Source organism: Rhinolophus hipposideros, assembly GCF_964194185.1.
Source record: "Rhinolophus hipposideros genome assembly, chromosome: 5".
Classification (NCBI taxonomy): domain Eukaryota; kingdom Metazoa; phylum Chordata; class Mammalia; order Chiroptera; family Rhinolophidae; genus Rhinolophus; species Rhinolophus hipposideros.
In genome coordinates this window covers 2,945,045-2,972,215 of record NC_138051.1, presented here as the reverse complement: position 1 = coordinate 2,972,215, position 27,171 = coordinate 2,945,045, and the positions used below count along the sequence as shown (strand labels likewise).

Below are 27,171 nucleotides of genomic sequence, written 5' to 3'. Positions count from 1 at the left end.
GTGTAATCTTTTGAAAAGCGTCTCCTGCTTCAAACACCACCACCCCTTGCTGGTACCTGAGCTCTGGCTGCTTGGGTTATGAGCATGAAGGTGGAACCTTGTGGCCCAGAGAAAGCAGGTCACATCCAAAGGAGTCTGGGAGACCAGAGTGGAGGCAGATAGATCCTGGTTCCACTTCCAGCTCTGCCCCACCAGCTAGGCTGTGTGCCCTGGGGCAAGTGCAAGAGCTTTGTCCCTGAGCCTGTTTCCTCACCTACAAAAGGGCCTCCCAGGCAAATTTAGAAGCTGAAACTAGAAGAAACATGAGGGGCCATTTTTAACTTAAAGCCCTTGTGATGCCACTGGGACACTGAGGCCACCTGAGTCTAACAACTTGCCCAAGTGACTAATCAGGGGCCTGCCTCATAGCCCGGGGCCTTCCTCTGGTGCATCTGCAGGTGGAACTGTGCTTTCTTGCTTTCCATGGCCTCCCAGATTTCTGGGGCAGCAGGGGGCAGGGGACGGGGTCTTGACGGAGTGGTGGAGTCTGTGTCCTCCATCCCTCCTGCCACCAGAACAAGTTTAAGCCCCAGCCCTGGGAGCTGAAGTACTGGGCCATTTACGCTTTCAGTGCTGGTGAAATCTCTCACCCCCACCCTTGTCCTCTCCCCCAGTACATACATCCCGAAACACCCTAAGTGATAGGCAGCCCAGGTCCTTCGGGACATCTGGCTAATCCTGGCTTATTGAGGGCAAGGCCAACTGTCGGAGGATAAAGACACTGGACTTAGCAATGTCTGAGCCTGCCACGCACCAGGCCCCAGTACAGGAGCTGAGAGAGCTTCTTTGGGGGCCGGCCAGACCCCTACCTGCAAACGTTGCCCACCAAAGTCTGCACCCCAGCAGTGGTGGGTGGGCGAATGAACGGAAATAAGCCAATGGTGAGTGAGTACTCAGCTCTTTGCTGGCTGGCAGGAAGCGTATCCAGGAACATGAACTTCCACCACCATCCAGGGTTCATCTCAGCCCCACAGATGGGTCTGTGAGACCTCGGACGTAGGGGAGTTTGGCCATCACCCACAGTTTGCTCCCCCACATGTAACCCAGCACACGTATTTTCTATTCCCTGATAATTTCTCCAACGCAGGCCGGGGAGGGTGGGGGTGGAGTGAGGACATTGGAACTGATACAGGCATGTCTCTGAGGGAAGCCTGCGCATTCCACCCAGGAAGCTGATCAGTCATTTGGGCAAGTTATGCAGGAAAGAGGGGAAGGCAGAAAGGTTGGCTCCTGGCCTCCCACTTGGTTCCAGGGCCCAGCCTGCCCAGTGGGCACATGCCTTCAAACCACACCAGGAATCGCCAGCCTGGCACCTGGCCTCACGCCCAGAGTAAAGCACAAGCAGTTCTCTCCAACACCCCTGCAAGCTTTATTTCCTGGAAAGCTGCCCACAGGGGAGGCACAGAGGAGGCAGAGGAGGTAGAGGACAGAGAGGGGGCACAACTATGGTCTGGTCTGCAAAATGCCTGGCAGGGTTCCAGGGCTGCCAGGGAGTCTGTGAGAGCTCTTGGGCAAACTGCCGTGCGCTGGGCCCTCACTTCTGGGGCCCTAGGGGCTCGTGACAGACCCTGTTCCCTCACAGCAATGCGGGAGCTGGGCCCACTGTCTCCTGGGAATCTGGGGGTAGGAGGGCCATTAGTCAACCCTTCTGACCTCACTGCAGGAACCTTAGGCCAATTATTGGGAAGACTGACTCTAAACCATTCCAGATATCCCCCTTGACCAGGCGGGAAAATGAAGGCTCAGAGAGGACACACAGAGAGTTGGGGCAGAGCTGCACTGAAATCTAGGTCTTGGACCCCCAGGCTGCTATTCTTGCTCCCATACCACCAAACAAGGAGACCAAACATGCTGGGGAGTAGGGTGGGCTGTGGGGTATGCAGTGAGGGTGGGACGTTGAAAAGGCAGCATCTCTGACTATGGGGGGTGGAGGTGGCTCTGTGGCTCCTTTCCCCTACTTCCTCCTGACACCTGGCAGGGGTTCCTTCTGCTGACCTGCGTCCCCCTCCTCCCACCCTGATCTGGCAGAGGAATAAGGGAGAGGGGGAGGGGTAACTCATCCCCTCAGTAGATGATGGCAGGGTCCTGAGGTGGGGGGGCTGCTCAGTCAGAAGAAGGAGAGGAGTCTCTGTAGTGCTGGCACTTCTGGCGCTGGGCCTGGGTTCTCACCTCCTAATTAGTCACTTTGTTAGACAAGAACCACAGCTTGTACCAGGAAGGCCTTTCTGATAATGAGTGGGACCTGCAGGAAGTCAGGGGGCAAGCCACAGGGATGTATGTGTATGAAGGGAAGAGCAGGCTAGGCAGAAGGCACAGGCTGCGAGGCGGGAGCCAGCCTGGGGTGTGGGAGACACCGCTCGGAGGCCCGGGTGGCTGGGGCGAGCGAGCAAGAGGCCTAGGGATGAGGTGAGGTCAGTTTCCTGGGCCAGAGCACGCTGGTCGTTACATCATTGTGAGGCTCTGAGTGAAATGAGGAGCTCCTGCAGGATTTGAGCAGAGTAATATGGTATGCTTGAAATTTATAAAGGTTCACTCCCGCTGCTCTGTGAGGTGGGGCAGAGAGTCAAAGGGAAATAGGAAAGCAATTAGGAATCAAGTGCAGAAATCTGGTGTCTCGGAGGCTAGTGCTTAGAGATGGTGAAAAAGGGTCAGATTCTAGACATGGTTTGAAGGCAGGGCTAGCAGGACATGCTGACGGATTAGAGTCGCATGGGGCTCATATCTATGGTCACTGCACACCACTGTCATGAGAACAGAATGAAATAGCAGCCCTTCCCTTTCCCTCTGCTTGGAGGCTTCCAGGAGCAAGGAGCCACCGTGCTACGACCCCCAGGCTCAAGGTGGGAGCAGACAGTGTGTGGGGAACCTGTGCTGTCACACAGCAGCAGGGAGGGTTCCAGACAGAATGGTCCAAGCCCTCATCGTCCCCTTGGGGAAAATGACTCTCAGAGCACGACTGGCTTCAGGTTGAAATCCAGCTCTCATGACACTCCTCAGGATTGAGCCAGGCGACCCAGCCTGCTGGGGCTACCACCAGTCCATAGCCTGCCCAGGACCATGTCCTCACTCCTCTCTGGGCCTTGGTCTCCCCTCTGCACAACAGGACAGCGTTCTCAATGGTCCCCATGGACCCTTCCCGCTCTAAGGACCGCCCACCCTTACCAGGGCCTGGCCTAGAATGCAGAGTCCGACAGGCTGAGCTTTGCAGAGAAGAGGGTCAGCCCCTAGTGGCTCCCTCAGGGCCCCATCTCCAACCTGAAAGGTCCACTGCTCCCCTCCCAGGGCCAGGAGGGCCCCTCTGTTGCCCCTCACATCAGCCAGTGTCTATCAGCCAGAAGGACAAAGCGTGGGGTGGCCTCCTGCCAGGTGAATCTGGGTCAACTGTGTCAACGTCATTCCAGGCACTGAGAGTGAGAGTCAGCTGGCCAGTGCAGCGGCAGGACCAGGACACCCCAAGTCACAGCAGCCCCATGTCCACACACTCCCACCCCAGGGTTTTACTCACCACAACGTCCATCTGTACCACCCCACCGACTCCCCACTGCCTCTAGAGACAGCCTGGGCCCGCCCTCGGCCTCTGGAAGCTCCTGCCCCTTTCCGCTCTGTGTCCCCACTCCAGTTCTGCTTTCCAGCCTGTCCTCCCTGCTCCACCCACGCCTGTTCTCCCAACCCTGCGTTCCCTGACTGCCCCAGCAATGGCTTCTGTCTCCTCTCAGCAACTCTCATCACTGTGGCCCTTTGGGCCACGAATCCCAAATTATTGAGTTGTTGAGCCCCTGCACGTGAGTCTGCTTGGGCCAACCAGCCTAGAGGCCCCCTAGGAGGTGTGGGCAGGCACCTCTCTCTCCTCCTTCCTGGCCTGCAGAGTTCTCTGGGTAGAACATGGGTGAGGCATCTGGAACAGACATATTCATTTATCTCCATTAATGCACTGGTGACTCCCTGGATAAGCTTTGTAAACTGTAAAGTGGTGTGCACGGGGGACCTGGGATGAGGTTACAGGACAGCAAAAGGCCAATTGCTAGGGCCTCAGAAGCAGACAAGAGTTGGGAATCACAGGCAAGTGTACCTGCAAAAGTAAAGGGTTAACGGTGGGACTGGACTTGAATGGTGAAGGAGCCTAGCTCATTCTGCCGGAAGTGATGGATCCAGGATGAAGGGAGAGGCACGAGAGAGACTAGGAGAGATGTGGGGTGTGGGGTAGAGGTCAGGAGAAAATGGGGCCGACGGTGACTGCACCTTTGGGACCTGTAGTTCCAGACGGGGTTGGGGCCTGACAGAGGGAAACACTTGGAGAGGAAGTACCGTTATGAGAGGATTCGAGTTATACGGAGGCAGTTGGGAAGGAAGCACACCAGAAGAGGCCACTTAGCCCCTGATCTCGCCACAGGTCGCGGAAGGCCCAGAGGACCCCCTGAACAGCTCCCAGAGTGTGGAATCTGTCATGAGCCACCTGTCTCCCTCTAATAAGGAGACCATCGTTGTCACTCTTCATGGGGCCACCAACCTCCCTGCCTGCAAGGATGGCTCTGAGCCATGGCCCTACGTGGAAGTGTAAGTAGCTGGCTGAGAGTGGGGCGGGGGCTGGTGTCAGCTGGAACAGAAACCAAAGTATGGATGTTTGGAATGTGAGCACCCAAAGGTTCGGGGCTGGGCCTTGATACCCAGGGGGAAAGCCAAGTGTGAATCACATGGGGCTGAGGGATCTGCCAACGCGAGGCCTCGCACCCTCTTGCTGTGTGGAAGCTGCTCACTAGGGCTGGGGAAAGAAGGAAGGGCCACTTGTTGAATCCAGCGCCCTCTGGGCTGGGCTTGGCCACAGCCTGGTCTCAGAAGGCAGGGTGCCTGGGGAGGAGGCCTGTCTGGGGGTTGTCAAAGGAAGGAGAAGACCTGGGGGCTGCTGCGTCTGGCCTCGGGGGGCCTCATTCCACCATGCGCAGCCCTGGGGTAAGCTGCTCATGGCCATGCTCCTCTTTGGCCCCCACCACTGCTCCAGTCCTGTCTATCATGGGGGCTTCCCTAGTTCTGGTCCTTGAACGGAGCCTTCCACGTGGATGTTGGACATCCGCTCAATCTTGATTAAAAGCCCTGTGCAGTGGCCCCTGCCATAAGCTTGTCCTCCCTTAGCCCCTTCTGTGGACAGTGGGAGCCACCAGCCCCCCCCCACCACTTCCTTACACCTCCCCTCCTTCACCAATAACAGCATCATACAGTGCCTGCCTCCAAACTTTTCCCCAATTTTCTTTTGGGGAGTGCCTGCCCCAGCCAGCCCTCTCCCCAACAGTTGCTGAAATCCCACCTTCAAAGCCGGTTCATGCTGCCCCCTCCTCCAGGCAGCCACCAGGGTTGAGCCCTTCCTCCTCTGGAGTCTGGCAGCAGTGGCTACACTGGTCACATGCACTTTATATAACTTATGTGCTGCTCCTCTGTCCCCCAAATGGGGCTCCCCAGTACAGGTCCAGGTCTCGACTCCATTTCCCCCTGCAGTGCTCCCAGCATAGGCCTGAGCACAGACTTAGGGCCCGAGGAACACCAGGTTACTATGACAACAACCCCTGAACCCCCACAGAGTGAAACGAGGATAGACGGTATGCTGGAGACCAACAGGTGAAACACTTGCTTGTGTCCAAAGCGCCGGTTCCACTCGCCCAGCTCGCGGGTCCTCCCCTCCCCCAGCTCCATTTCTGCAGTGAGGAAGGACAGGTGGCGGAGAGCGGGCTTGTCAGGGAGCTCGCCTTCCCCGCTCAGCTATTTCCATAAACCAATTATCGCCCATCATCTCGGGAGATTGAGGCCCTGCCTATCACCAATCCAGCCTGGCGGCGGGCGGGGAGCTGGGGGCCCCGCGCTGCTCCTCGGCAGGCATCGCGACCTGCGCCATCACCCGGTTGCCATGGGAACGCTCAGTTGGAGCCAAGCCCGGGTGCAGGGTGTGGGGGCGGGGGGAGCTCATCGCCGCACCCAGCTCCACCTCGGGAGGAGGCAGGGAGCCGGGCCTGCGCGAGGCTGCAGCCGGCCGTCCGGGCGCCAGGAGGGTGAGCTGCCACCAGCCCAAGGTGGTGCTAATGAGATGCAAATGAAAGCAGAAGGGAGGGCTTCGGAAAAGGCAGGCCCAGCTGGTGGAGGCTGAAAGCGGCTTTTAGTGCGAGCCCCCAGCCCCAGGCAGGAACCCCAGAGGGAGGACCAACGCTCTCTGCAGCCCCAGCCCTGGGAAGAACAGGAAGTCCCGTGCGCCTGACTCCACAGGCACAGTAAGAAGGCATACAGGGGCATGAGTCCACCAAAGGTTTTGCTTTTCTCACCAGGAGTATTTTGAGGCTTAAAATCAATATCACATATGTGTTATGTACATTAAATACTATTAAATAGTACATTAAATAATATGTATTAAATATATGAGTATATAATGTCATATTCTTTAAAAATATTTTTTCTCTTGCTATTGCCTGTGTTTTCTGCTTCTCTCAGCTTAGTCTCCTGGCCTAGTTTCCTGCTCGCTGCCATCCCACGGCGTTTCACCTCTGATTGGAGGTGGGGCCCTGGGGATTCCTGCGGCCGCCAGCTCTGCCCCCCACTTGCATCGCCAGCGGGCAGACCCATGGTGGTGGGGAGTGGGGGTTGAAGCACCAGAGAGTGCCCCGAAGCCATTCACTTGCTGAGCCCATTAGTGGGGAGCTGGAGAGGGTTCAGGTGCAAAGATGGGGCCTCCCTAGTTTGGAGTGTGACCCCTTCGGCCCATGCAGGCTCCAGCCTTGAGCCAGTCTAGCAACAAGGTGCATCCTCCAGGGGCCACCACCCCAGGCCAACGCGTCCATTTGGCTCATCTTGTGGTTCTGTCTCTGCATCTGAGCCACTGACCTGCTTCCAATCTGACCCACCTCTCCCCCGAAATAGCTTTAAAGTCACCAGCGATCGCCTGCCTGGTCTTACATCCAACAGTCAGTCATTTCATTTTCAATCTCTCCGCCCCTCATGACCACTCATTCTATTTGAAGACCTTTCTTTTCCAGGCTTCCAAATGCCCCACTCTCTTGTTTTCCTCCCTGGGCACCCCTGTATCTCTTCCACCTGGCATTAAATGTTGGCTTGTCCAGGTTTCAACCCTCGGTTGTTCTTTCTCCATACTCTCCACATGAGCTCACGCCCATCCTGACATCAGTGATCACATTCTTTCACCCCCATTCAATCCATCACCAAGTCATGCCAATTTCTCCCCTGTCTTGGATTTGGCTGCTTCTCTCCACCAGCTCCACCACCTTACACTTCTGCTCTTGGTACCTCTGATCTTGCCCCTCTTCAAACCCCCTTCAAAATCAGGTTACCGTTTGACACCATGGTACCATATTGCCAAAGGAACCAATTCTTTCAATCGTCCAATGGCTTCTCATTGCTCCCAGAATAAAGAGGATTCCAGGCCCAGCACAGCTGGGTCTTTGCCGACCCCTCCAGCTCCCCAGCAACACGACCCCTTCTCTTTGCTCCAGTCACAGCGGACAGCTCTCTATTCTCGGATCAGACCCCATTCCCTCCCACTCCAGGCCTTTGCACACTCTCTCTCCCCTCTCTGGATCTCAGCTCAGTCATCACCTCCTCAAGGAAACTCTCCGAGACCTCCTAGACCAGGCTAACTGCTCCTCCATGACACGCTTCCCACTGTGGGGCTGTGTGCTTCTCCAGTGTCTCAGCTGCAGCTTCACATGCTTTATGTGCTTTTAGATAATTCCTGGTTTCCTCTTCTTCAGTGCCGCCCTCCACTGTGCCCCACTTGTGTTATGAACGACCACCAGGTATCTTTTGCTCACCATCCTATCCCTGCTATTCAACACAGTATCTGGAATGTAAGAAGCTGTCAATAAGTAATTATTGAATGCATGAATAAGTGGATAAATGAATGAATGAATCCACCCCATTTCTAGCTTACTTTGTGACTTTGGGAAAGTTACTTCACCTCTCAATGCCTGAATACTTTACCTGGGAACCTGCTTCAAAGGGCTGCAGAGATGGTGGAGCCAGACAGGGAGAGATGCTGCCAGGTAAATCATGGCGCAGGGGCCAGGGGGCGGGGTGAGGGATAGCCTTAACAGTACTCACAGTGGGCCCGTGAGACCTATCAGAAGAAAGCCACAAGGCAGTGGAGAGAAGCCAGAATGGAATCAGGAAAGCCCAGAGTCTGGCCATAGCCCCCGACTCTGTGTGACCTCAGGCCAGTCCCTGCCCCGTCTGAGTCTCCGTCTTCCCATGGCCAGGATGTATGCTTTGGCCTCCATGCTGTTCCAAGCTTGCTGTGTTTGTGCTCTGGCCTGGGAAACAGTCTCAGTTCTTTAGAAGCAATAAGAGCCTCAGCTGTACCACCCAAGATAGATTCTACACCCAGGTCTGCTGAGCCAGTGCCCCGGCCTGGGTTCTTCCCTGACTGGTCTGTGTGCCTGGCTCAAGGCCCTGGGGCCTGAGCAGTGTCCAGCACCTGCCTCCCAGCCTGGCACAGAGAGACCTGCCAATCAGAGCACAGCAGGGACCAGGAAGGCAGTGGCCCTGACAGGTGGGGGTGCCCAGTGGGCAGGGTGAGGGGAAGGGGCCAGCCAGGAGATGGCCTGTGGGGTTCTGACCATTGGCCAAAAGCTGATGGCTGAGCTGCCAGTTGGCAGCTGCCTCTCTGACTGCTTGCTGCCCAGAGCTAATGAGCAGGGATATAGCCACGCTGAGAGAAGGAGGGCTGCCCCTTCTGTGTACGTGGAGTAAGCTTGGCCCAGGCCCTGGTGGAGGGGCAGGGTGCAGAGCAAGGCCATTCAGTCGTCCTCAGAAGTCTTTGGTTTTCTTGGATAAGCATAAGAGCCCTGACCCTGGCCGCAGACTGAGACTGACCTTGGTCACAGACTGAGCCCCAACACTGGTCACAGACTGAGCCCTGATCCTGGTGATTAATTGAAGAAGTTATTGAAAGTGGGACAATTGTCTAAGGCCCTGGTAAAAGATGAAGAAGGAAGGTTAAAGGAGGTTATATTTATCTAGTGCCTACCATACACCTGGCAAATGTGCTGTGTGTGTGTGTGTGTGTGTGTGTGTGTGTGTCACATAATTTAATCATTGCTTAGTCCTGTGAGCCAGGTAAACTACGATCCTCATTTTACAGAAGAGGTTATCGAGGCTCAGAGCATTTCTGGGACTTGGCCAAAGTCCCAGAACTAGTAAGTTCCCAAGCCGGGATCCAGGATTCTCAAATCCAAGCTCTTCCCACCTCATCCCGCCTTAATCCTCGAGCATCAGTCGCCCTCTCGAAAGCGGACTGTGGGCATCAGGACTCTAAGCCAGCTTTCCAGAGACCTAGTGACCAGCCTGCAGAGCTCTCCTAGGTGTGGACTGCCCACACCTTCCCCTGTCTGGCTAGGGCGTTGGCAAAGGGCTCCAGAGGGCAGGGATTTGGGTGACGTGGGTAGAGGCCTGGCACGACTCACAGGTGACCCCAGAGTTGTGTCCGCAGCCAGAGAGATGGGCTCAGTGAACCAGTGATATTCCCACTGACAGTGACAGTGATCATGGGATAGTCCCAGGAATAAAACAGCCGCTGATGTCCCATGCCACACTCCCGTGAAGCTTGGTTCTCCACACTCTGACACTCACCCAGCAGGCCCGGGAGGCAGATGGCATTGGCTCCACGTGATAGCCCAGGAGGCCCAGGCCCAGGACAAGGAAGGGACTGCTTTGAGGTCACATGGCTGTCCAGGGGGCGTGGAGCATGTGAAGATCCTCATTGAAGAGCATCCTCATTGGACCAGAGGTCAAGGCTCCTTCCCTCCCAGCAAAATGCCTGTGGGAAAAAGACGGCCCTGGTAGGACCTGGGGAGCCAGGGTCTTATCCCCGCCACAAGTTCCCCAGCCCACACTGTGGCCTGACCTACCCACACCTGCTCCCGCGACGTCTCAAGTCTCAGAGCCTCACAATTGTTGTTCGGTGAGAACATCCCTGCATCCCACAGTTGTAAACACAGCTGGTGTCAGTGGTTAAGGACGGTTGGCCTGTGACTCCCCAGGCAGACTGAAGCCACAAGGATTCTTTCCAGATGTTTCCCTATCACCATCGCCCAGGGCCCCTCGTGCCCGAAGCACTTATTCAGACCCAAAAAGCACGAGGTCTCCCCAGGGGCACTGCTCCTGGAGAAACAGCCCCGGAAGGCAGTGCTTTCCCAGAGAAGCAAGTATGCCTGGGGAGACCTCAGGCAGCGAGGCAGGCCAGTGGGGCCTTCTGTACAGGCTGCCGGCCTGTTTCTGAGCGAGGGCAAAGCTGCCAGCAGGGCTCCTCCCGCCTCCCAGGACACCTGGGCAGCCAGGAGTTGTGGTGTCTGGCTTCCCTCTGCCCTTGCCTGGCCCCCATGGGCTTCATGGTCAAGTGCTACACGGTCCAGCATCTGTGGAAGAGTCGGGGGGGCCACCGGGCAGGGAGCTGGGATCTGGGTTCCAGCTCAGCTCCTCCTGCTTGTGGTCTCCCCGTTTCTGTCACCTGTGCTCCCTACACACACAGCGAGCTTCTGTCAGAAGGAATGGCACCAACGATGGCAAAGTCTGTGCCTTCAGGGCTCAAGCCAGTTGCAGGAATGTGGCAGCCAGCCAGGTGTGTGACGCAGCAGAGGAGAAGTGACTGCGGCCAACTCCAGAGCACACAGGGCAGTTTAAGGAGCAGCCCCGAGCCACCCCACACCCATTTCTGCCGTGGAGTAATGCAAGCTTAGGTTGTCAGCTCTCTCAAATTTTCAAGAGAGGCCAGAAATCCAAAGAGCAGTGTGAGACTGGCCAGCTTTTACAGGAAGACCAATCACCTGTGCTCAGTTAGGATCTCTGGACCTCTCTTCATCACCTCCCCCTGAGCCCCCAAGCCACTCGGACTCAACCTCCCCCTCCAGTTTTGCCAACTGTCCTCTTCTCCCAGGGGCCAGTGACTTCCCCATGCTGCATGTCCTCTGTACGTGTCTGAGAGGTACCCCTCCTTTTCTTTTGGAGGGTACCTGGACCCCCCTCCCAGCCCAAGAGCTGCTTCTAGGGCGGTGTACAGCAGGGTCCAGCATCTGGGCCGGGGCAGGCCTAGCAGAGCTGGAGCAGAGGGGCTACCTGTCTCCATGGGACTTTCCAAGGGCCTGTCACCGCTTCCTTCATTCACAAACACTTGCTGGGTCCCCCTGGGCCCGGACTGGGAGCTGGGAACAGATCCAGCAGTGTCAAAGCTGGTCCCTGTCCTCAAGGAGCTCGGTCTAGTTGGGGTTGGAGGTGGTGGCGAGTAAACAGATAAATCTCCCTCACTCATCCTTTGCCCACAATCTCCCAAGGTGGACAGTGGTTAGCGGGGTCCAGGCCTCTGCACTTGGGTAGCAGGACCCCTCAGGAAGCTGGTCTTTGGCGAAGGGGGCAGGAGGCAGGGCTGTGTGTCTAAGATACTCCAGACTTCAGAGCTTCAACTAAACACCATGCAAGCAAGGCCAGGAACCAGAATCAGACTGATTCAGGTGATTCTTGTGAGGTTAGGAAGTTCACCCATATGTCTGCCCACATTTCTCCTGCTCTGAGGCCGCATCCCTGAGGAAGGCGATACTCAGAAGACTGCATGATCAGAGCGACCCACACAATCCCAAGTCATGGCGCGATCTTCCAGGGCTGTCTCACCCAGGCCACTACCTTGCCAAGGAGACTGTCATTCCGTCTCCGGGAGCTGCTGTGCTGGCTGACAGCTGGCTCTCCCCCTCTCCTAAGGAGATGTCCCAGGGCCCCTCACCCAGCTGGCCACGGGGCAGACTACTGCTGGATTCTCCAAAGGCTGGCTGGCAGATGGTGCAGGCCGGGGTCCTTCTTGGCTTCGCATCATCTCCTGCCTCAGCAGAGAAAAACAATTTCTCTGAACGAGGAAATCCCCCCAGGAGAGAAGAGGGTGTGACAGTGTCCCTCAGGCCAGGGCTGGAGCCTGCGTTTGCACTGTTTACAGCTCTGTGGGCTGTGGTTTTCCCCTGGGTCAGGAGGAAAGAATACCCCTGCTGTTCCTCCAGGAGCTGCCATGGGGAGTGTGTGTTGCCCACGAGGGTCTGCCCGACATCAGCAGGGCTATTTCAGATAAAGTGTGTGGGGGCAGGTGGGAAGCAGCAATCTTATTTTATAGAAAGACATTTCCCTTTGGCAGAGTGCTCAGCTCAGAGGTGCTTGGGATGTGCCATTTCTGACTTCCAGAGCAGTCCCCACTCCCTGCAGGAAAGTGCAGGGAGAGACAGGCCCTGTGGGTGGGGAGTTGGCTGGTCTCCAGTTTATAGCCCCCTTGCTCCAGTCAGTCATTCTTTAAATCGAGGTCCACCTGTCGTGGTATAGCTCCATTGGCAATTAGCGATGGTTCATTACAGTCCAATTAATAAATGGAACCCAGGATGAGAGCCCATCGCTTTGCTGAGAATAACAGCTCTGTTCATGCCTTCAGTGGGAACCTCCGAAGAGCTCAAAACCTACAAGGACCAGTTGCACTGGGGGCGGGGGGAGGGACAGCATGGAGTGGGGGTGTCATCGATGTGGTGTTGTCTGGTGAAGTGGGAGAGAGAAGGGGACTTCAGACCAGGTACTATCTGCCTCCTCCTCTGAGTGGCTCCTGTTGCCCAGGGCCAGACGTTGTAAGGCCCAGTGCTTTTCCCTCCTGACTGTCTGGCCTCGGAGCACGCCACACATGGGCGTGGCCAGAGGGGGCTGGAGAGAGAGCAGGGTCAGAGAGGACCACAAGCCTTGCCCTCTTCCTCTCTGACCACCCAATCCCATGTTCCCAACCACAGACCTGGATCAGCCAGCCAACCTCTCCCCAGACCTGCCCCCGAGCCAGCTCACGGCCCCTCCCAGCCTCAGGCGCCACCGTGTTTCCCCAAAAATAAGACCTAGCCGGACAATCAGCTCTACGGCGTCTTTTGGAGCAAAAATTAATATAAGACCCGGTCTTATATTATATTAGTAATTAGTCTAATATTATATTAGTAAAATAATACTGGGTCTTACATTAATTTTTGCTCCAAAAGACTCATTGACTGGCTAGGTCTTATTTTCAGGGAAACACGGTATCTTCTACTTGGGAATGTCCATCTATTCAAGCCCTCCCTCCTCCAGAAAACCTTCCCTTCCAGGGCCAGCCGAGGGAGGGTCAGAAACACAAGAATCCAGCCTTTGCTCGTCCTATTCAGGTGGCCACCCTTGCCGAGGCCGACTCTCCCATTCTGTCCCTGCTGCATGATGTTGGGCTCCTGAGCTGAGGAGCAGTCACTGGTTTTTTTCTGTGCCTTCCAGGGATGGAGGTAGGCCTGCGGTCTGCTGCTTCTTGGCCTTCAGAAGGCTGGGGGAGGCTGGCCGTCCTGACTCAGAGGCGGGCGCGGAGGGTGCAGGTAGAGGGGACTAGCCCTTCCTTCTCAGCACAGAAATGAGGCCCCATCATGGCACACCTGGCATCTGGCCTGGAGCAAACTTAATCTGAACCTGTTTCCCCCATCTCCAAGTTTCCCAGGTTAGCGAGAAACAGGGCTATGGCGGATGAGGTCAAAGGGTCTCAAGATGTCTCATTTTATCACCCACCCATCTGAAAGTTCTGCCCAGCCTCCCTCTTTCTCAGTCTGCCCATCCATCTCCGGCCCCAGGAGCTTCAGGACTCGGGGGACTGCCCAGCCAGGACCCCGCAGCCAGAACAGAGCTGAACTGGGGCTTTCCCATGTTCCTTGGACCCTGGGAGCTGCCCTGGGATTGGCACTCAGGACAAGCCTGATGGCCTGCATCCTGAGCTTCCAAAGCCCTCTCCAGGACGGGGCCAGAGCTTGATAACTGTTCATGTTCTGAGGCTTTGAGGAGGTGAGAGACCAAGGGCAGCTGCGGGAGCTGAGCTTAGAGACCTCAGAGGCAGCTTGAAGGCTGGCAGCTGGGGGTGGGGGATGGAGATTGGGTACAGTGGGGCACACAGACCTCTCTGGGGCTGACTGTGTGTGTGTGTGTGTGTGTGTGTGTGCACGCGTGGGCACCCCAGCATGGCTGCACACACACACACACACACACACACACACACACACACACACGTGCTGGTGTTGAAGGAGGGGCATCAAAGAGAGGGGCTGGTCAGGGGAGACTTCCGGAGGCAGGGACAGTGGCACACAGGTTCTGCCCCCCAGGTGTGTGCCCTGGAGGGTGTTCAGAGGACAGTGCAGGGTTGGGGTGCTCTGGAGCTTGGGCACGCTTCATCCATGTCCTGAGCTCCCCCCCCCCACTCACCTCCGCCCACGGCAGCAGCCCCTGGGAACCAGACCATGCACTTGCCGTAGTTAGGGCCTCACAGAAGGAAAGCAGAGTCCTTCTCCTTCCCTCCCTCTCCCAGCTGTGCTTGGGCCTGGCCCCCACAGGGCCACTGGCTGGTGTTTCTCAGGCAAACACATACCCCTCCAGCACCCTGGGGTTGGGCCAGGCTGGGGGTGGGCACATTTCCCGGGAGCCTGCGACGCAGGACTGCTGCATTGTACCTCTGAACCCACCCCCAGTTCCATCTTGAAGTGGCTGCCCTCCCCACCATGGCTGGATTAAGTCTGAGGCCCAGGAAAGCAGGTGTACCCTAGGGTCTGGGGACAGGGAGGGAGGGTCTCAGTCTCGCAGACGGCTGTGTGCCAGCGGGGCCTGGAGAGCCGCCTGGGCTCTGACACTGGGAGACCTCGCTCCCTCAGGGGCCAGCTCACCGTGTGCCCAGCTGAGTGGGGGCTGGGAGCAGGGAGTGAGTCGGTCTCTTTCTCCAATTCTCTGTGGAATCAGAGGCTTCCTCTAACCCTGCAGTTTCTAGAATAGCATCAAGGCCCAGAGGAGTCAGCTGTGCCAGGAAAAGCCATTACCCTGACAGCCTCCCTCCACCTGCTAAAAGCTCCCGCCTTCCCCTGGGACCTCATGCCCACTCACCTAGCCCTGACACTTCTCCCCTGTGTTTGAGGGAAGGAAAGAGATGCTTGCTTAACTCTTCCCATGCCTGAGCTAAGTCAGCACTGGTAGTAGGTGCCCTTGGCCTTGCCCAGGGTCCTTCCTGTCTCTCTCCACCTAGAATTCCTCCTGCCAGACACCCAGCAGTTTGTGGAGAAAAGGGGCGGGCAAGAGGCCAAAGATATCAGGAGGGTGGAAGGCAGGCTAAGTGTGGGTGACAGGTGGCAAGCTGATTCTGTCACTGCACTGCTTGTGACACAAGGCCCGCCCTCACCCTTGGTTCTGTCTTCTTGGCTTGCTGGGAGGCCCCTGGGGGTACAAAATACGAGTGGTACAGGAGCAGCTTTGACCTTAAATACTACATGTGGTGCAGGAGCAGCTTTATGTGTGGGGCGTAGAGGACTGACTTCCTCCTTACACACCTCCCTGGAACCTGCCCCTGGAGTGGAGGTGAACACCTGTGGGAATGCACAGAGCAGGCGAAATCAGGGGTGACTGGCTGCTGAGAGCTGAGGCTCTGACTTGGGGGCAGCTGTTGGCAGGGAGAACCAGGGCCCAGAGCCACAGGAGGCGGGGTGTGGATGGCACCCTTCAGCCAGCAGAGGTTATAGAACCAAAGGAAGGACCTGTGCAGTGAGGTGGCTGAGCTGTGCCCACCGCCTTGGATGCCTTCTCTCCAGCCGGGCAGCTCCCTTTGCAGGGTGGGGCAGCGATGCGCATCTGGTGGGCCCTGAGTCTGAGGGGGCTCCAGCTCTCGGGGAGCCCCACCCTTCTCATCTCAGCCCTCCCTCGCTTCATGTTGCCCTCAGGCCCCTGTGAGAAACACCCAGGTTGTTTTATATCACAAATGAAGGAATAGAATGAACTGGCCCTTCTGCGTGCAGGAGCGTCACCGTGTTCTTTCCAGTCCCTACAGCCACCCTCGGAGGGAGGGGCGGCACCCCTTAGAGAGGAGGGATGTAACCCGGCTAGGGGGTACCTGGGCTCCAAACCCAGTTCTGTGTGCAGCCAAAGCCTGTGCCCTTTCTGGGACTTCACAGCAGCCAGTGATCCCCACTTGTATATCAGAGTTGGGGTCACAGCAGACCGGGGGCTATTATTAATAATAACACTTTCGTGGTGTTTAACAATGTGGCAGGTACTTCACACATAGTCGTTCTCTTCATACCCTCAACAGCCCTGTGTCATCCCCATTTCACAGATGAAGGAAGTCAGGCACAGCAAGGTTGCATGCTTTGCCCAGAGTCACACAGCCAGTAAGGTACAGAGCTGGGATTTGGAACCCGGATGGTCTGAATCAGGGACCCTGTTGTCCTTACCATGCCACGCTGCCTCTCCGTCAAAGCAGAATATAGAATAAGAATAAGAAATCCTTAGCTGACCCCTGGAGCTTAGAGACGGATTCCCACAAGAATGGTTATCCACAGGAGTGGGGCTGTGACGAGTGGGGACAGAGGAGTCAGGCCACTGTGTCACTCAGGTCCAGAGGACCAAGGGAGCAGTACGGGCCAGGGGCCCAGAGGGCTTCCTGCAGGAGAGGAACAAGCCGGCTGGGGAGGACGGCAGGCTGGTGCCGCTAACACAGGGTGCAGAAGGGCTCTGAGCTTCTGGTTGGACTCACCTGCCCCACACTCCCTGTGGGGGCCCCTGAGGGTGGGGCCAAGGCTGCTTTGACCCTGAGGTAGCTTGTGCACGAGTGCGTGTGAGGCTGTCCAACGTCCCCTTCCCTGTGATGGCCGCATTTAATGGAGCAGCAGCCTCTATAGCCCCAACACAAAAACCGCCTCCACAGGAGAAGTACTAACTCTCACTGAGCTGCTTGGAGCTTCCGGATATCAGGGACACTTATCCCAGGGACCTGTGCGATGCCCTGGGGTGCAGAGGTCCCCGGCTCCCATCTTACCTTGGGCAGCTTGGCACTGCACCCCCTGGGAGTGTTTGACGGCCTCAGAGCCCACACCCTGGCCTGCCCGTGCCCAGCTCCAGTTGCCCAGCCCAGGGCCCTGCACGCAGTGGGTGCTCCAGGAGGCAGGAGCATAAGTGTATTCCACTGAAAGGTTCAGAGCTGTGGGAGCCTGGTGAGCCTGGGGAACCTGGCCCAGAAAGCGAGGGAAGTGAAGGGCAAAAGGAAGGCCAGGCAGGCAGCACCACACAGCCGCCCTGCCCACCAAACAGGCCTAGAGAAAAAGGTCAAGAGACGGGAGTCTATGTATGTAGGCGGCTTCTGGGAGCCCTGTGCTAGCAGGGGCAGCAATCAGCCCCGCAAGGCATCTGCCCCACTCCCACCCCCACCCTGCACTCTGGTGCCCGAGTCCTGTGAGGGCCTCAGCAGTGGCCAGCAAGAGGGTCTGTTCCCCCGAGCAGGCAAGGCAGCCTCAGAGACAGACCTGGCATCCCCTGGCCTGGGGTGACAGGTGTGTCTGCCTGGGAGGGAGCTTTCATGCTCTGTCCACTCCGCTCAGATTCATGGACCGTGGAGTCCAGGAGGGGTGAGCAGCAGGTAGGACACCCTCCCTCTGAGTCAGCCTGCCCCTCCCCTCCCCAGGAAAACCACATCTGAGGAAGCGAAGGACCAGAACTCCAAGGCAGTCACGTCTGTGACCACGGAGCCCACCAAAGCTCCCATCTGGGGGGACACGGTCAAAGTGGAGATCCAAGCTGAGGATGTGGGGCAAGAAGGTGAGGTGGGGGCTGGGTGGGCCTGTATGTGTGGGAGGGGCTGTAAGGCAGGAGCAGGGTCCCTCTCAGCTCAGCTGGGTGCCACCTGAACACTTCCTTGGGTTCAGTTAAAAGCACTTTAAAGAAAAAAAATTATAATACTGTCATGCCTCATTTCACCGGCCTGCGCGAAAAATGAGTTGTTCTACATAAATGAATTTTCCAGACAATGAAAGCTTATCTTCTTTATGACCATTGTTATTATTTTCGTGGTGGTTATTACCACATCTCTCACTGAAATGGCACGTTATAGCTTCCTGGCACGCCCCCACCAGCCGCTCGGACGCGTCACCCTGCCCATTGCTTAGGGGCAGGGTGACAACGTTGAGGTTCAGGAAACTTAAGTAACTGGCTCAAGGTCAAGTCATCGGTAAGTGGAGGACAGAGGACTCAGCACTATATGCACTCACCGTAGGGCCAGCATTCTGGCTGCTTTCCTAGCATGGCTTCTTGTCCTGCCTCGTCCTCCCCGGGCACCGTCACACAGTAGCAACCCGGTGCTTCCAAGGGTTGGGGTCCACGCTCATAGAAACTGTCTCAGGGTTCTCACTCCTCCGCCCCTGGAGGTCCTCCAGCCCGCATGTCTTGGCAAATTCTAACTGCAGGCAAGGTAAGGCACCAGTGTACACCCACACGTGTGCACGCTTGTGTTTTCCACATTGCGGGCTCTCAGGCGGGAGTTGAGGCAGACACACGGGAGCACTGGCTGGCTGATGGCAGGACTGCTGAGGGCACCGGCGTGGGCACTGCCAGCACAGACCCGCAGGTGCCCGTGCCGTCTGGTCTTATCTGGTCAGAAGAACCTCAGGCTCCCATCTTGCAGGTGGTCCTTCCCTCAGAGGACGGGCTTTACTTCTCCCTTTGAAACCTCACCAGGGACTTAGAATTCCTTGTCCACCTCACAAAGAGCAGAAAGCCAGTGGCTGAAGACAGTGGAAAGGGAGAGGGGAAAAGGGGGAGGAGGGACGTCAATAAAAGGAAAAGAGGCTAGTTTGGGTCAAGCCAGAGGATATTTTTTCTGCCATAAAGGGATGGGTGGGGCTGTTGGGAGGATATGAGAGAACGTGACAGAGGAGGAAAAATTGATCTAGGATTTCATGCAAAGGCACGTGTGTGCCTGTCTGTGTGAGTGTCTGCATGATGCTGGTCTGTGTGTGTGAGTATGTGCTAGGGACTGCCTGTAGGCAGGCGTGTCTGTGTCGTGTGTGCGTGTGCGTGTGTGTGCGTGTGTGCGTGCATGTGCGTGCATGCGTCTCTGTGGTGAGTGAACCTGGGCCGGGATCCTGCCCTGGGCGCTACAGGAAAGGGTATGATGAGCCAGTGGCCTTGAGCCCATCTGTGCAGCAGAGCGGGGAGCGGGACTCACTGGGGGAGGGAGCCTTTCGGGCAGGCAGGGAGTATTGGCAAGTGCCGCTTTGCAGATCGAAGTAGCTGGATGCTTGTTGGAACCTGGTTGAAACCGGTTGCTGTGGTGACATCTGCAATGAGGGGTGGGCAAGACGGGGACCAGGCCAAGAGGTGGGGGAGGGCAGGAGGTAGCTCAAGGATGTGTTAATGAAAAGCAAGGGGGAGTTGCAGACCCTGTGGTGGGGCCAAAATAGGCAGGCGGCAGAAAGGGCTGTTGGCCACACAAAGGAACCAGTGGGAGGCTGAGGGGCACAGTGCCCAGAGAAGAAGCTGATGAAGCGTGTCTGTAGCATGGAGACAGGAACATGGAGGGATGGCTGTCCATTCCCCCCAATTACAGCTCATCTGCTGGCTGCCCACACAGAGCTCCAGATATTGGGGGCAGCGGGGAGGAAGGCAGGACGTTCACCCTTATTTGGTCTCAGCAAATTCCAGCTGGATTTGGGGGCTCAGGGGATTTGGGGGCTCAGTGGCCTCCACAGCTACTGTTGTAGCTTCAGCTGGGAGCATGGAATCCCCCGGCTGAGGCTTTTCAGTCTGCTCAGAGCTGGGTGAGTATTTGGAGTACTACAGATGGATAATGAGGAGAAAAATAGTGACAGCTACAAAAAGCATTTGCTTAGAATTTTATAGCTTGAAAACACATTCCCCTCCTTACCACAAGATTAAGAGAGGGACAGGGTTTTTCTTTTCTAAAGTTTTAACATTTTGTAGAGCAGGAACATGAAGCTCAGAGAGGTTAAGTGACTGGCTAAATGTCACAGAGCAACTTGGTGTGGTGGTACTAGAATCCAGGTCTCCTGACTTCAACTCCTTTGCCTTACTCTACTTTCTTCAAGGTAGCCTCAAATCCTTTTGGTGTCCATTTTTCCCACTTTCCTTTGAGCACGGATCCCACATGGCCAGCTTTGAGGGACTTTATAGCAAGTGCCTTACCCTCTATGTGTCCAGGGTAGCTGTGAGGAGGAGGAAGAAAGCAAGAGCAGTCAGCCAAACCTTCAGCTTCCTCCTCCATCCCCTCATCCAAATGACCCACCCCAGCTCCAAATGACCCAGCAGCGCTGGGCTCCCAGCCTGCTCAGCCCACAGAGCCAGCAGCTGTCCCTGGTGCTGAAATGCCATTGTCACAGGAAGGCAGGCAGAGAGCAAGAGGCTACCCAAGAGTCTCCCTCAGGTAGGTCTGTCTACCTCAATCCTTTCTTTCCCATTAGCTTCTAGATCTCTCTTTTATCTCCTTCTCCCTCATTCCTCCACCCGTCTCCTCCTTTCCTCCTTCCCCATGTCCTCTTCCTTATCAAATCATCGACTTAGAGAGGGGAAGATGGCTCAAGAGTCACCAGTCCAACCTCTGTGTGATGTTGATCAAGTTACTTCACCTCTATGAGCCCCAGTGTCCACATTTTAAAAACAGAGATGGTGATTCCTACTTAAGGGGTTGTGGGGGAATTTGTTGGAATAATGGCTCAGGAACACGCATCCCCATGCCTGGCACCTAGTAGGTGCTCACTAAGTAGTACCGCCATGATTATTTCCAGGTCATTGGTGTTCTCCTCAGAGTTTATCCCAAAGTTCATGCATTTGATGACAAAATGTCTCTTTAGAGAGAGTTTTCTAAGTGGTGCATTATTTTTAGTATTTAGACTAGTTTGCATTTACTTGGAGTAGACTTTTATTGGTATTTGTATTGAAAGATTTCTTTTTTTTTAATTGGGAAATGTTGGGGAACAGTGTCTTTTTCCAGGACCCATCAGCTCCAAGTCAAGTGATTGTCCTTCAATCTAGTTGTGGAGGGTGCAGCTCAGCTCCAAATCTGGTTGCCATTTTCAATCTTTAGTTGCAGGGGGTGCAGCCCCTCATCCCATGCGGGAGTCAAACTGGCAACCTTGTTGTTAAGAGTTTGCACTCTAACCAACTGAGCCATCTGGCCGCCCTGTGTTGAAAGATTTCTTGAGCAGATCTCTTTTCCTCACTGAGCCTCAGTTTCCCTATCTGCAATATGTGAGAGATAATTCCTGCCTGAGGAGCAGTGAGCGTGTTTGTAACCAAAGGAAGGAGCTTTATTCCTGGGAAGGGAAACTATTCCTGCTTGCTTGTGTGTCTCTTTGCATGCACATGTGTGTCTGTTGCCAGGGAGGGTGTGGCCCAGTTCTGCGTGTCTATCCCTGGGATGGGAGTTTCTAGACCATGGGAGACAATGCATCTTTGGGTCCTAGCAGCACCTGGCACACAGCCTTGTCCTGTGCAGGGGCTCAGACAGGGCTTGTGAAATGTGCTTGTGTGTGTGGTACATGTGTGCATGCGTGTGGATTCCTCCCTGTGGCCCCTGCTCCCCTACTCTCAGCAATGCCCCTGCTCCCCTACTCTCCTCCCTTTGGTTGGAGGGGTGGTGGTCAGCTGAGCCTGGTCCTGACCCTGTACTCACTTTTTCTCTTCCCAGATGTGGTCCTCAAAGTGGTGGACAAGAAAAAGAAAGAGGAGCTGTTGTCATACCACATCCCCATCAAGTACCTGCGTGTCTTCCACCCCTATCACTTTGAGCTGGGGATGGTGAGTCAGAGCCCTGGGCTCTGGGCCCACACAGGCCTGGCAGAGGCAGTGGGAGGGCCCCCAGCTATTCCCTCAGAGCAGCCCTGGGCATCCACGCCCATCCTGCACGATGACAAGTCTAGGACCATGGGTCTCAGGAAACACAACTCTAGGCAGGTAGACAGGAATGATTTCCATAAGAATTTGGAATTCTCCAAATTCATCTCTGTCAAACAGCCCAACTGGTGTAGAACATCTACCACATTAAATGAATACACCAACTAAAGATGTATTCTGATTTTATGTACAAGTATGTTGGAAGGATGGGGATGTATTTAAAAATCAAAGCAATACAGTATTTATGGAACACCTGCTATGTTCCAGGTTGGATTAGACACTAGATATACCACCTCTAATCCTCAAGGTGAGTTACACTTTGCATGCGGAGGCCTGGGGCTCAGGAGAGTACAATCCTCTCCTCCTGGGTCACAGAGCAAGTGAGGAGCAGAGTCGAGGGTGAACCCAGGTCACACCATCTCCCAGGCTTGGCACAGTTCTCTCTGTGCTTCTCCACATGCTACCTTGGCAGGACGAAGCCCCAGGACAGGTACGGTATTTGGGAGAGAAAGTGTTCCCTGGAATGCACCCATCCAGTGGGGCTCAGGGCCCTCAACCCGTGGTCTGACTCTCCCAAGCCAGCTCCCCTGCCCGCCCCCGCTCCCCTGATCGGTGGAGAGGAGAATTCACTCTCTGATTGCTCAAGTACTTGTTAAGCACCTACTGTGTGCTAGGCACTGGGCCAGAGATGAGCAGAAGCATCATTTCCCTCCTTCCGGTGTGCACTCAGGCCTCTACAGTACCTTAGAGTAAAGAACAATGTGAAGCTGGCCTGTCTGAGTTTCTATCCCAGGTCTGCTGCTTGCTAGCTACATATCCAAAGAGAGCAGCTTAACCCCCAGGCCTCCATTTCTCCTCAGCAAAACTAAGACAATATACCTCTTAGCATGACCCTTTGGAAGATTAAGTTCAATGATGGGCATACAGCACGTAGTAGGTGCTCAATGCAGCCTAGTTCCCTCATTCCTCCTTTTCCCAGGCCCCGGTGCTGACCTCTTTTCCAAGTGACTCCTCAATGGTGGCCTCAGGGGTCTGCACCTTTCCAAGGACCAGGCACCAGGGGAGGGCAGGGAAGCGAAGCGCAGAGATTAGTGACCCACCTGGGGACTCAGCACTTCGGCTGCAGTTCTAGGGGCATCACCCAGGCCTCCCGCCTGCCCGTCAGGCCTCGTTATCACATTTTTACACAGAGGGCAGGCAGGCAGCGGTCCTTGTGAGGGTGATGATATTCAAATAGAAAAGGGAAGATTTATTATATTGATCTCCTTGGAAGGGCTCGCAGGGACCATGACTTTAATTATCAGCTCGGCGCCTCGGTGGAGCAATGCCAGTGGTCGTCTGATGAGGGCTGGATTGATGGCCAGGGTCTGCGCCTTAGTCATCCCCCTTTTTGTGTGTCCTCTTCCCCCACGCTGTCTCCAGCCCACCCAGTCTGGGAACGCCAGTGAAGCCACTGCCAAGACCCAACTGTACGCGACAGTCGTCCGGAAGGGCAGTTTCATTCCCCGCTATATTGGCTGCAACCACACGGCCCTGGAGGTGCCGGATGGGGCCCCTGGTGAGGGTGGGGGGAAGGTGCCAAGCTTTCCCAGGCCTCAGGACCTGCCCTTTGGGGGCAGGGGTGTGTGGGGCAGACACCAGGAAGGGAGAAAGCAACAGGGCTTTTCAAACTAGGTGAAGTGGTTTGTGAGGAACAGCCCTGCGATGGCAGGGATGATGGGATGGAGATGATGATAAGTGGTGCCTACCTTTTCTAGCAATTTTCAGGCATGGAGCCCTGCCCTAACCTCATCTCCCCTTGCTCTGCTCCTCACACACCATGCCAGCAGTGCTGCCAGGACAGGAGACCTTCAAAAGCCCTATGTCTGTCACGGGGGGAGGAAAAGCACCCCCCACCCGACCTTGGCCCACGTTCCCTGGCCACTTCTCTCCTATTCTGTCCCTCCTGGAGTAGTGACCCCTGACCTTGGGCCTACATCCCAAAGTTAAAATTTTAGAGCCGCCCCACCGTTCCTTGGGTGCTGTTTCTGAAGAGGTTTAGCTGGTCTTCTAATCAGATATCCATTCATTCATTCATTCATCCATCAATTCATTCACTCATTCTACACCTATTTATGGAGCCTCTTCCATTAGCCAGACCAGGGCCTGGCCCTGCTTCCACACACACCCTAACATTACCTTCTGCCCCAAGGGCTTTCACAGTCTCAGGAGGACAGTGGTGCTTCAGGAAGATGTGGTCCAGGGACCTAGCCCCTCGCCCTTCCTTCCCCCAGCCTTCAAACTGGGTAGGAATGACAAAGGGCCTGCGGAGGATCAGGGTGGGGCCGGGGCGCCCAAGCTACAGGCTCCCCATGCCCCAGCATGGCTGATCGGATCCACTCCATGAGCTGGCAGGGCAAGAAGTGCTTTTCAGTCCCATTTTACAGCTGGGGACACCAAGACCCATGGGGGGTCTGATATGGGAGCCCTGAGCCCCTGACCCACACATCTGCTTCTCCACAGCCACGCCATGGTAGGTGCCTTCTGCCTACCACCCTCCCCCTTCTGAGGCTGCCCAGTAGCAGTGCCCACTCCTGGAACACCGCGGCCTGCAGGGGCCCACTGCAGATCTGCCCCATACACACCCTGTAGCCGCCCAGCACCCTGCCCACTGCCCTGCCCAGCACAGGTGTCCTCCCTGTCTGCTTCTGATGGCAGACCAGACAGCACAGAGGGAGAAGAAAACGCTCCAATTTCTCACTGGACTGTCAGGAGCAGGTGTGCTTGGGCAGCTGTCTCGTTCACACCTGACCATTGGGCGCAGAACAGTTGTAAATTAGTCCCCAAACACACACACTTCTCCGGCCCCCCTCTCAGCCCTTACACATGTGAGAAATAGAGCCTGACAGTGTTCCAGTGAAATCCCTCAGGCCCAGACCCCCAACCCCGTCCAAAGCCTGACACACCATCACCAACGATTTCGTCCTTTGAATTTGGTGAAGGGGTTCCGTCTCCAGAGGCTCCAGTGGCAGCTGAAGGGCCCTGAGCACTATTTAAGCCCTTGCCAGCTCACACCTATGTGGCCTTAGCTGACAGCCAGCTGAGATGGGTGCTAGGGGTTGGGAGCAGGGAGGAGAAAAGAAAGAGACCCAGAATAAGCCCCGACTCCTAGGCCCTCTCCTCCCATTGAAGGTCAGAGTTAGAAGGACCAGGGAGAGTACAGCCAATCCCTCAGTGTACAAGTTGGGAAACTGAGGCCCAAAGCGGAGCAGGGACTGGCCACGGTTTCATAGTGACTCAGCTGGAATGAGTGGCTAAGATGGTTTGGATCTGGCAGGAGCCTCTGCCCATCCTGAGGCATGGCCTGAGGCATGGCCCCTCAGACGTGGCCCCCGGCCTGCTTTCTGCCATCAGCACCTGTAACTGGGATCCCCACCAGCCTCCGAGACCAGCTCAACCCCAGCCCCTCCCTGAGGCCACTCCAGTCTCCACCGCTTCTCTGTGCTTCTGTCCCTCCTAAGTCTCTGTGCTTCTGTCTTTCCCACCCTCAAAAATAGTCAGTCCTTCCCTCCCCTCTCCTCCTCGCCTTTTCTCCTCCACTAGGGGCACTCACTTATCCTACAGACACACATGGGGCTCCTGCCACAGGCCTTTGCCAAAACCTAGGAATGCCACAGGGAAGGGTCCCTGCCCCTGTGCAGCCTGGGTTCTAGTCAAATGGACAGAAAATAAACAACACAGAAATTAGAATAAACACAAGCTGCGATGAGTGCTATGGAAGAGGCCATGCAAGGGCTAAGAGAATGAGGTGGGCTACTTTAGTAGAGTGGTCACAGAAGAGTGGTGACATTTAAGCTCTAAAGGAAGAGAAAGAGCCAGCCACTGAGTTGGTGGGGCTGGGTGGGGGCGGGGAGCCTAGGCAGACGGATCTGCACGTGCAAAGACCCTGAGGCAGAAACAAGTGGGGCATGTTGAAGGGTGACACAAAAGAGGCTGGGGCAAAAAGAGGAGGACTGGAGGCTGGCACGAGACGTGGGCCAAGAAGCAGAAAGGCCAATACATGCAGGTCTTGGCTATTGTGGTAGGAAACATGGAGTTCCTTCTAAGGGCAGTGGGGGTGGGCAGCGGTCATTGCAGGTCTCAAGCAAGGGAATGACATGGTCCAATTCATTCTTAAGAAGGCAGTTTTTGCTGGCATGTATCAAATTGCCTGGGAAAGGGGATGGATTGGGGGTAGGAGTAGAAGCAGAGGCCAGTGAGGGGTCAGAGAAGTAAAGGAACCACAGGAATCTCAGCTGGGTGGAGCTGGGTAAGTATTCAGGGAAGAATGAGAGCCATTGGGGGACAAGGGGTGACGATCTGGAGCCAAGTCAGGAGCTGCGTGGCCTGGCAGTGGGGGGACGTGGGGCAGAATCCGTGTCTTCTCCCCTTGCTGCCCAGTGCCTGGCACAGAGCCTGAAAGAGGGCAGCCTTGAGCAGAGAAAGACCCTCGTGAGGCAGGAGCAGGTGCAGATGTGTGGAGGCAGGAATGTGTCCGCTGTTGGAACAAAAGAAAGACAGCAGGGAGGCTGGCCAGCCATGTCCCCGAGTGGGCCCAAAGCCACTCGGGACTCACTTGCCTTCTCTCTCCTCCAGGTCTTTCTCCGGGGAGTCAACGATCCCCTGGTCAACAGCCCCAGCCCCATGGTGGTCATTGCCAGAGTGGTTCCCAACTACAAGGAGTTTAGGTGAACGTGGCCCAGGTGGTGTGGGCAAGGTGGGAGGGAGGGCAGAGGATGGAGGGGGTGAGGCTAGACACCTGCCCTCCCCACAAGGCCCTTCAGCCTCCCCAGTGGGACTGAGGTCCCCACAATCTGCCCACAACCCCTGGAAAGGGGCAGCTCAGACCCCTCCTGAGGGCAGGCTGGGGGGGGGGGCAGTGTGTGGAGGAGGAGAGGGGATCCTCAGCCCTCCTACCCCACCTCCCCATCTCACACCCACCACACCCACAGTCCCCCTCCCACTCGAGTCCACTAGCCGGTGGTTGTCCCCAGAGGAGGCAGTTCTAAGGGCCATCTCAGAACTTTCTGACCTTGAGCCTTGCCTCGGGGGTCCCTCCCCTTGCCCTCCTAGCGGTCTCCCTGGCCCCAGCACCCCCTGACCTCCTTTTAGCTTTGGTGGATTCACAGTCCTCAGGAGGGCATTCAGGCTAGTTCAGACCCTGGAGGCGGCAGTGTGGGGAGTTCCCCCTGAACATGTGCCCTCTGTGACGGCACCATCTCCTGGGGTCAGCTGTGTGCCTCTGTCACCTCCACGGACTCTGATGGCCCAGGAGGACCCCTTGATTCACCTGTCTGATGACCTATGAGTCCCCCTTGCTGGTTGGAGGAAAGAAGATTACTGATGTGCTTGCTCCGAGCCCTCCAATGAGCTCGGGACACATGTGCACGCACATGCACACGC

General features: G+C 56.1%; 1 protein-coding gene across 1 annotated transcript in view; it reads left to right on the top strand.

Annotated features, from left to right (window-relative positions):
* The first annotated feature begins 3,803 nt into the window (after window positions 1-3,803).
* CCDC33 (coiled-coil domain containing 33) overlaps window positions 3,804-27,171 on the top strand; it is an 83,868-nt gene continuing 60,500 nt past the window's right edge. The window contains exons 1-5 of the mRNA XM_081049183.1: window positions 3,804-4,593; window positions 17,528-17,661; window positions 21,545-21,654; window positions 23,173-23,289; window positions 26,365-26,456. Coding sequence (XP_080905309.1) covers window positions 4,484-4,593; window positions 17,528-17,661; window positions 21,545-21,654; window positions 23,173-23,289; window positions 26,365-26,456 — 563 coding nt within the window. The 5' untranslated portion in view covers window positions 3,804-4,483. The remainder of the gene's footprint in view (window positions 4,594-17,527; window positions 17,662-21,544; window positions 21,655-23,172; window positions 23,290-26,364; window positions 26,457-27,171) is intronic.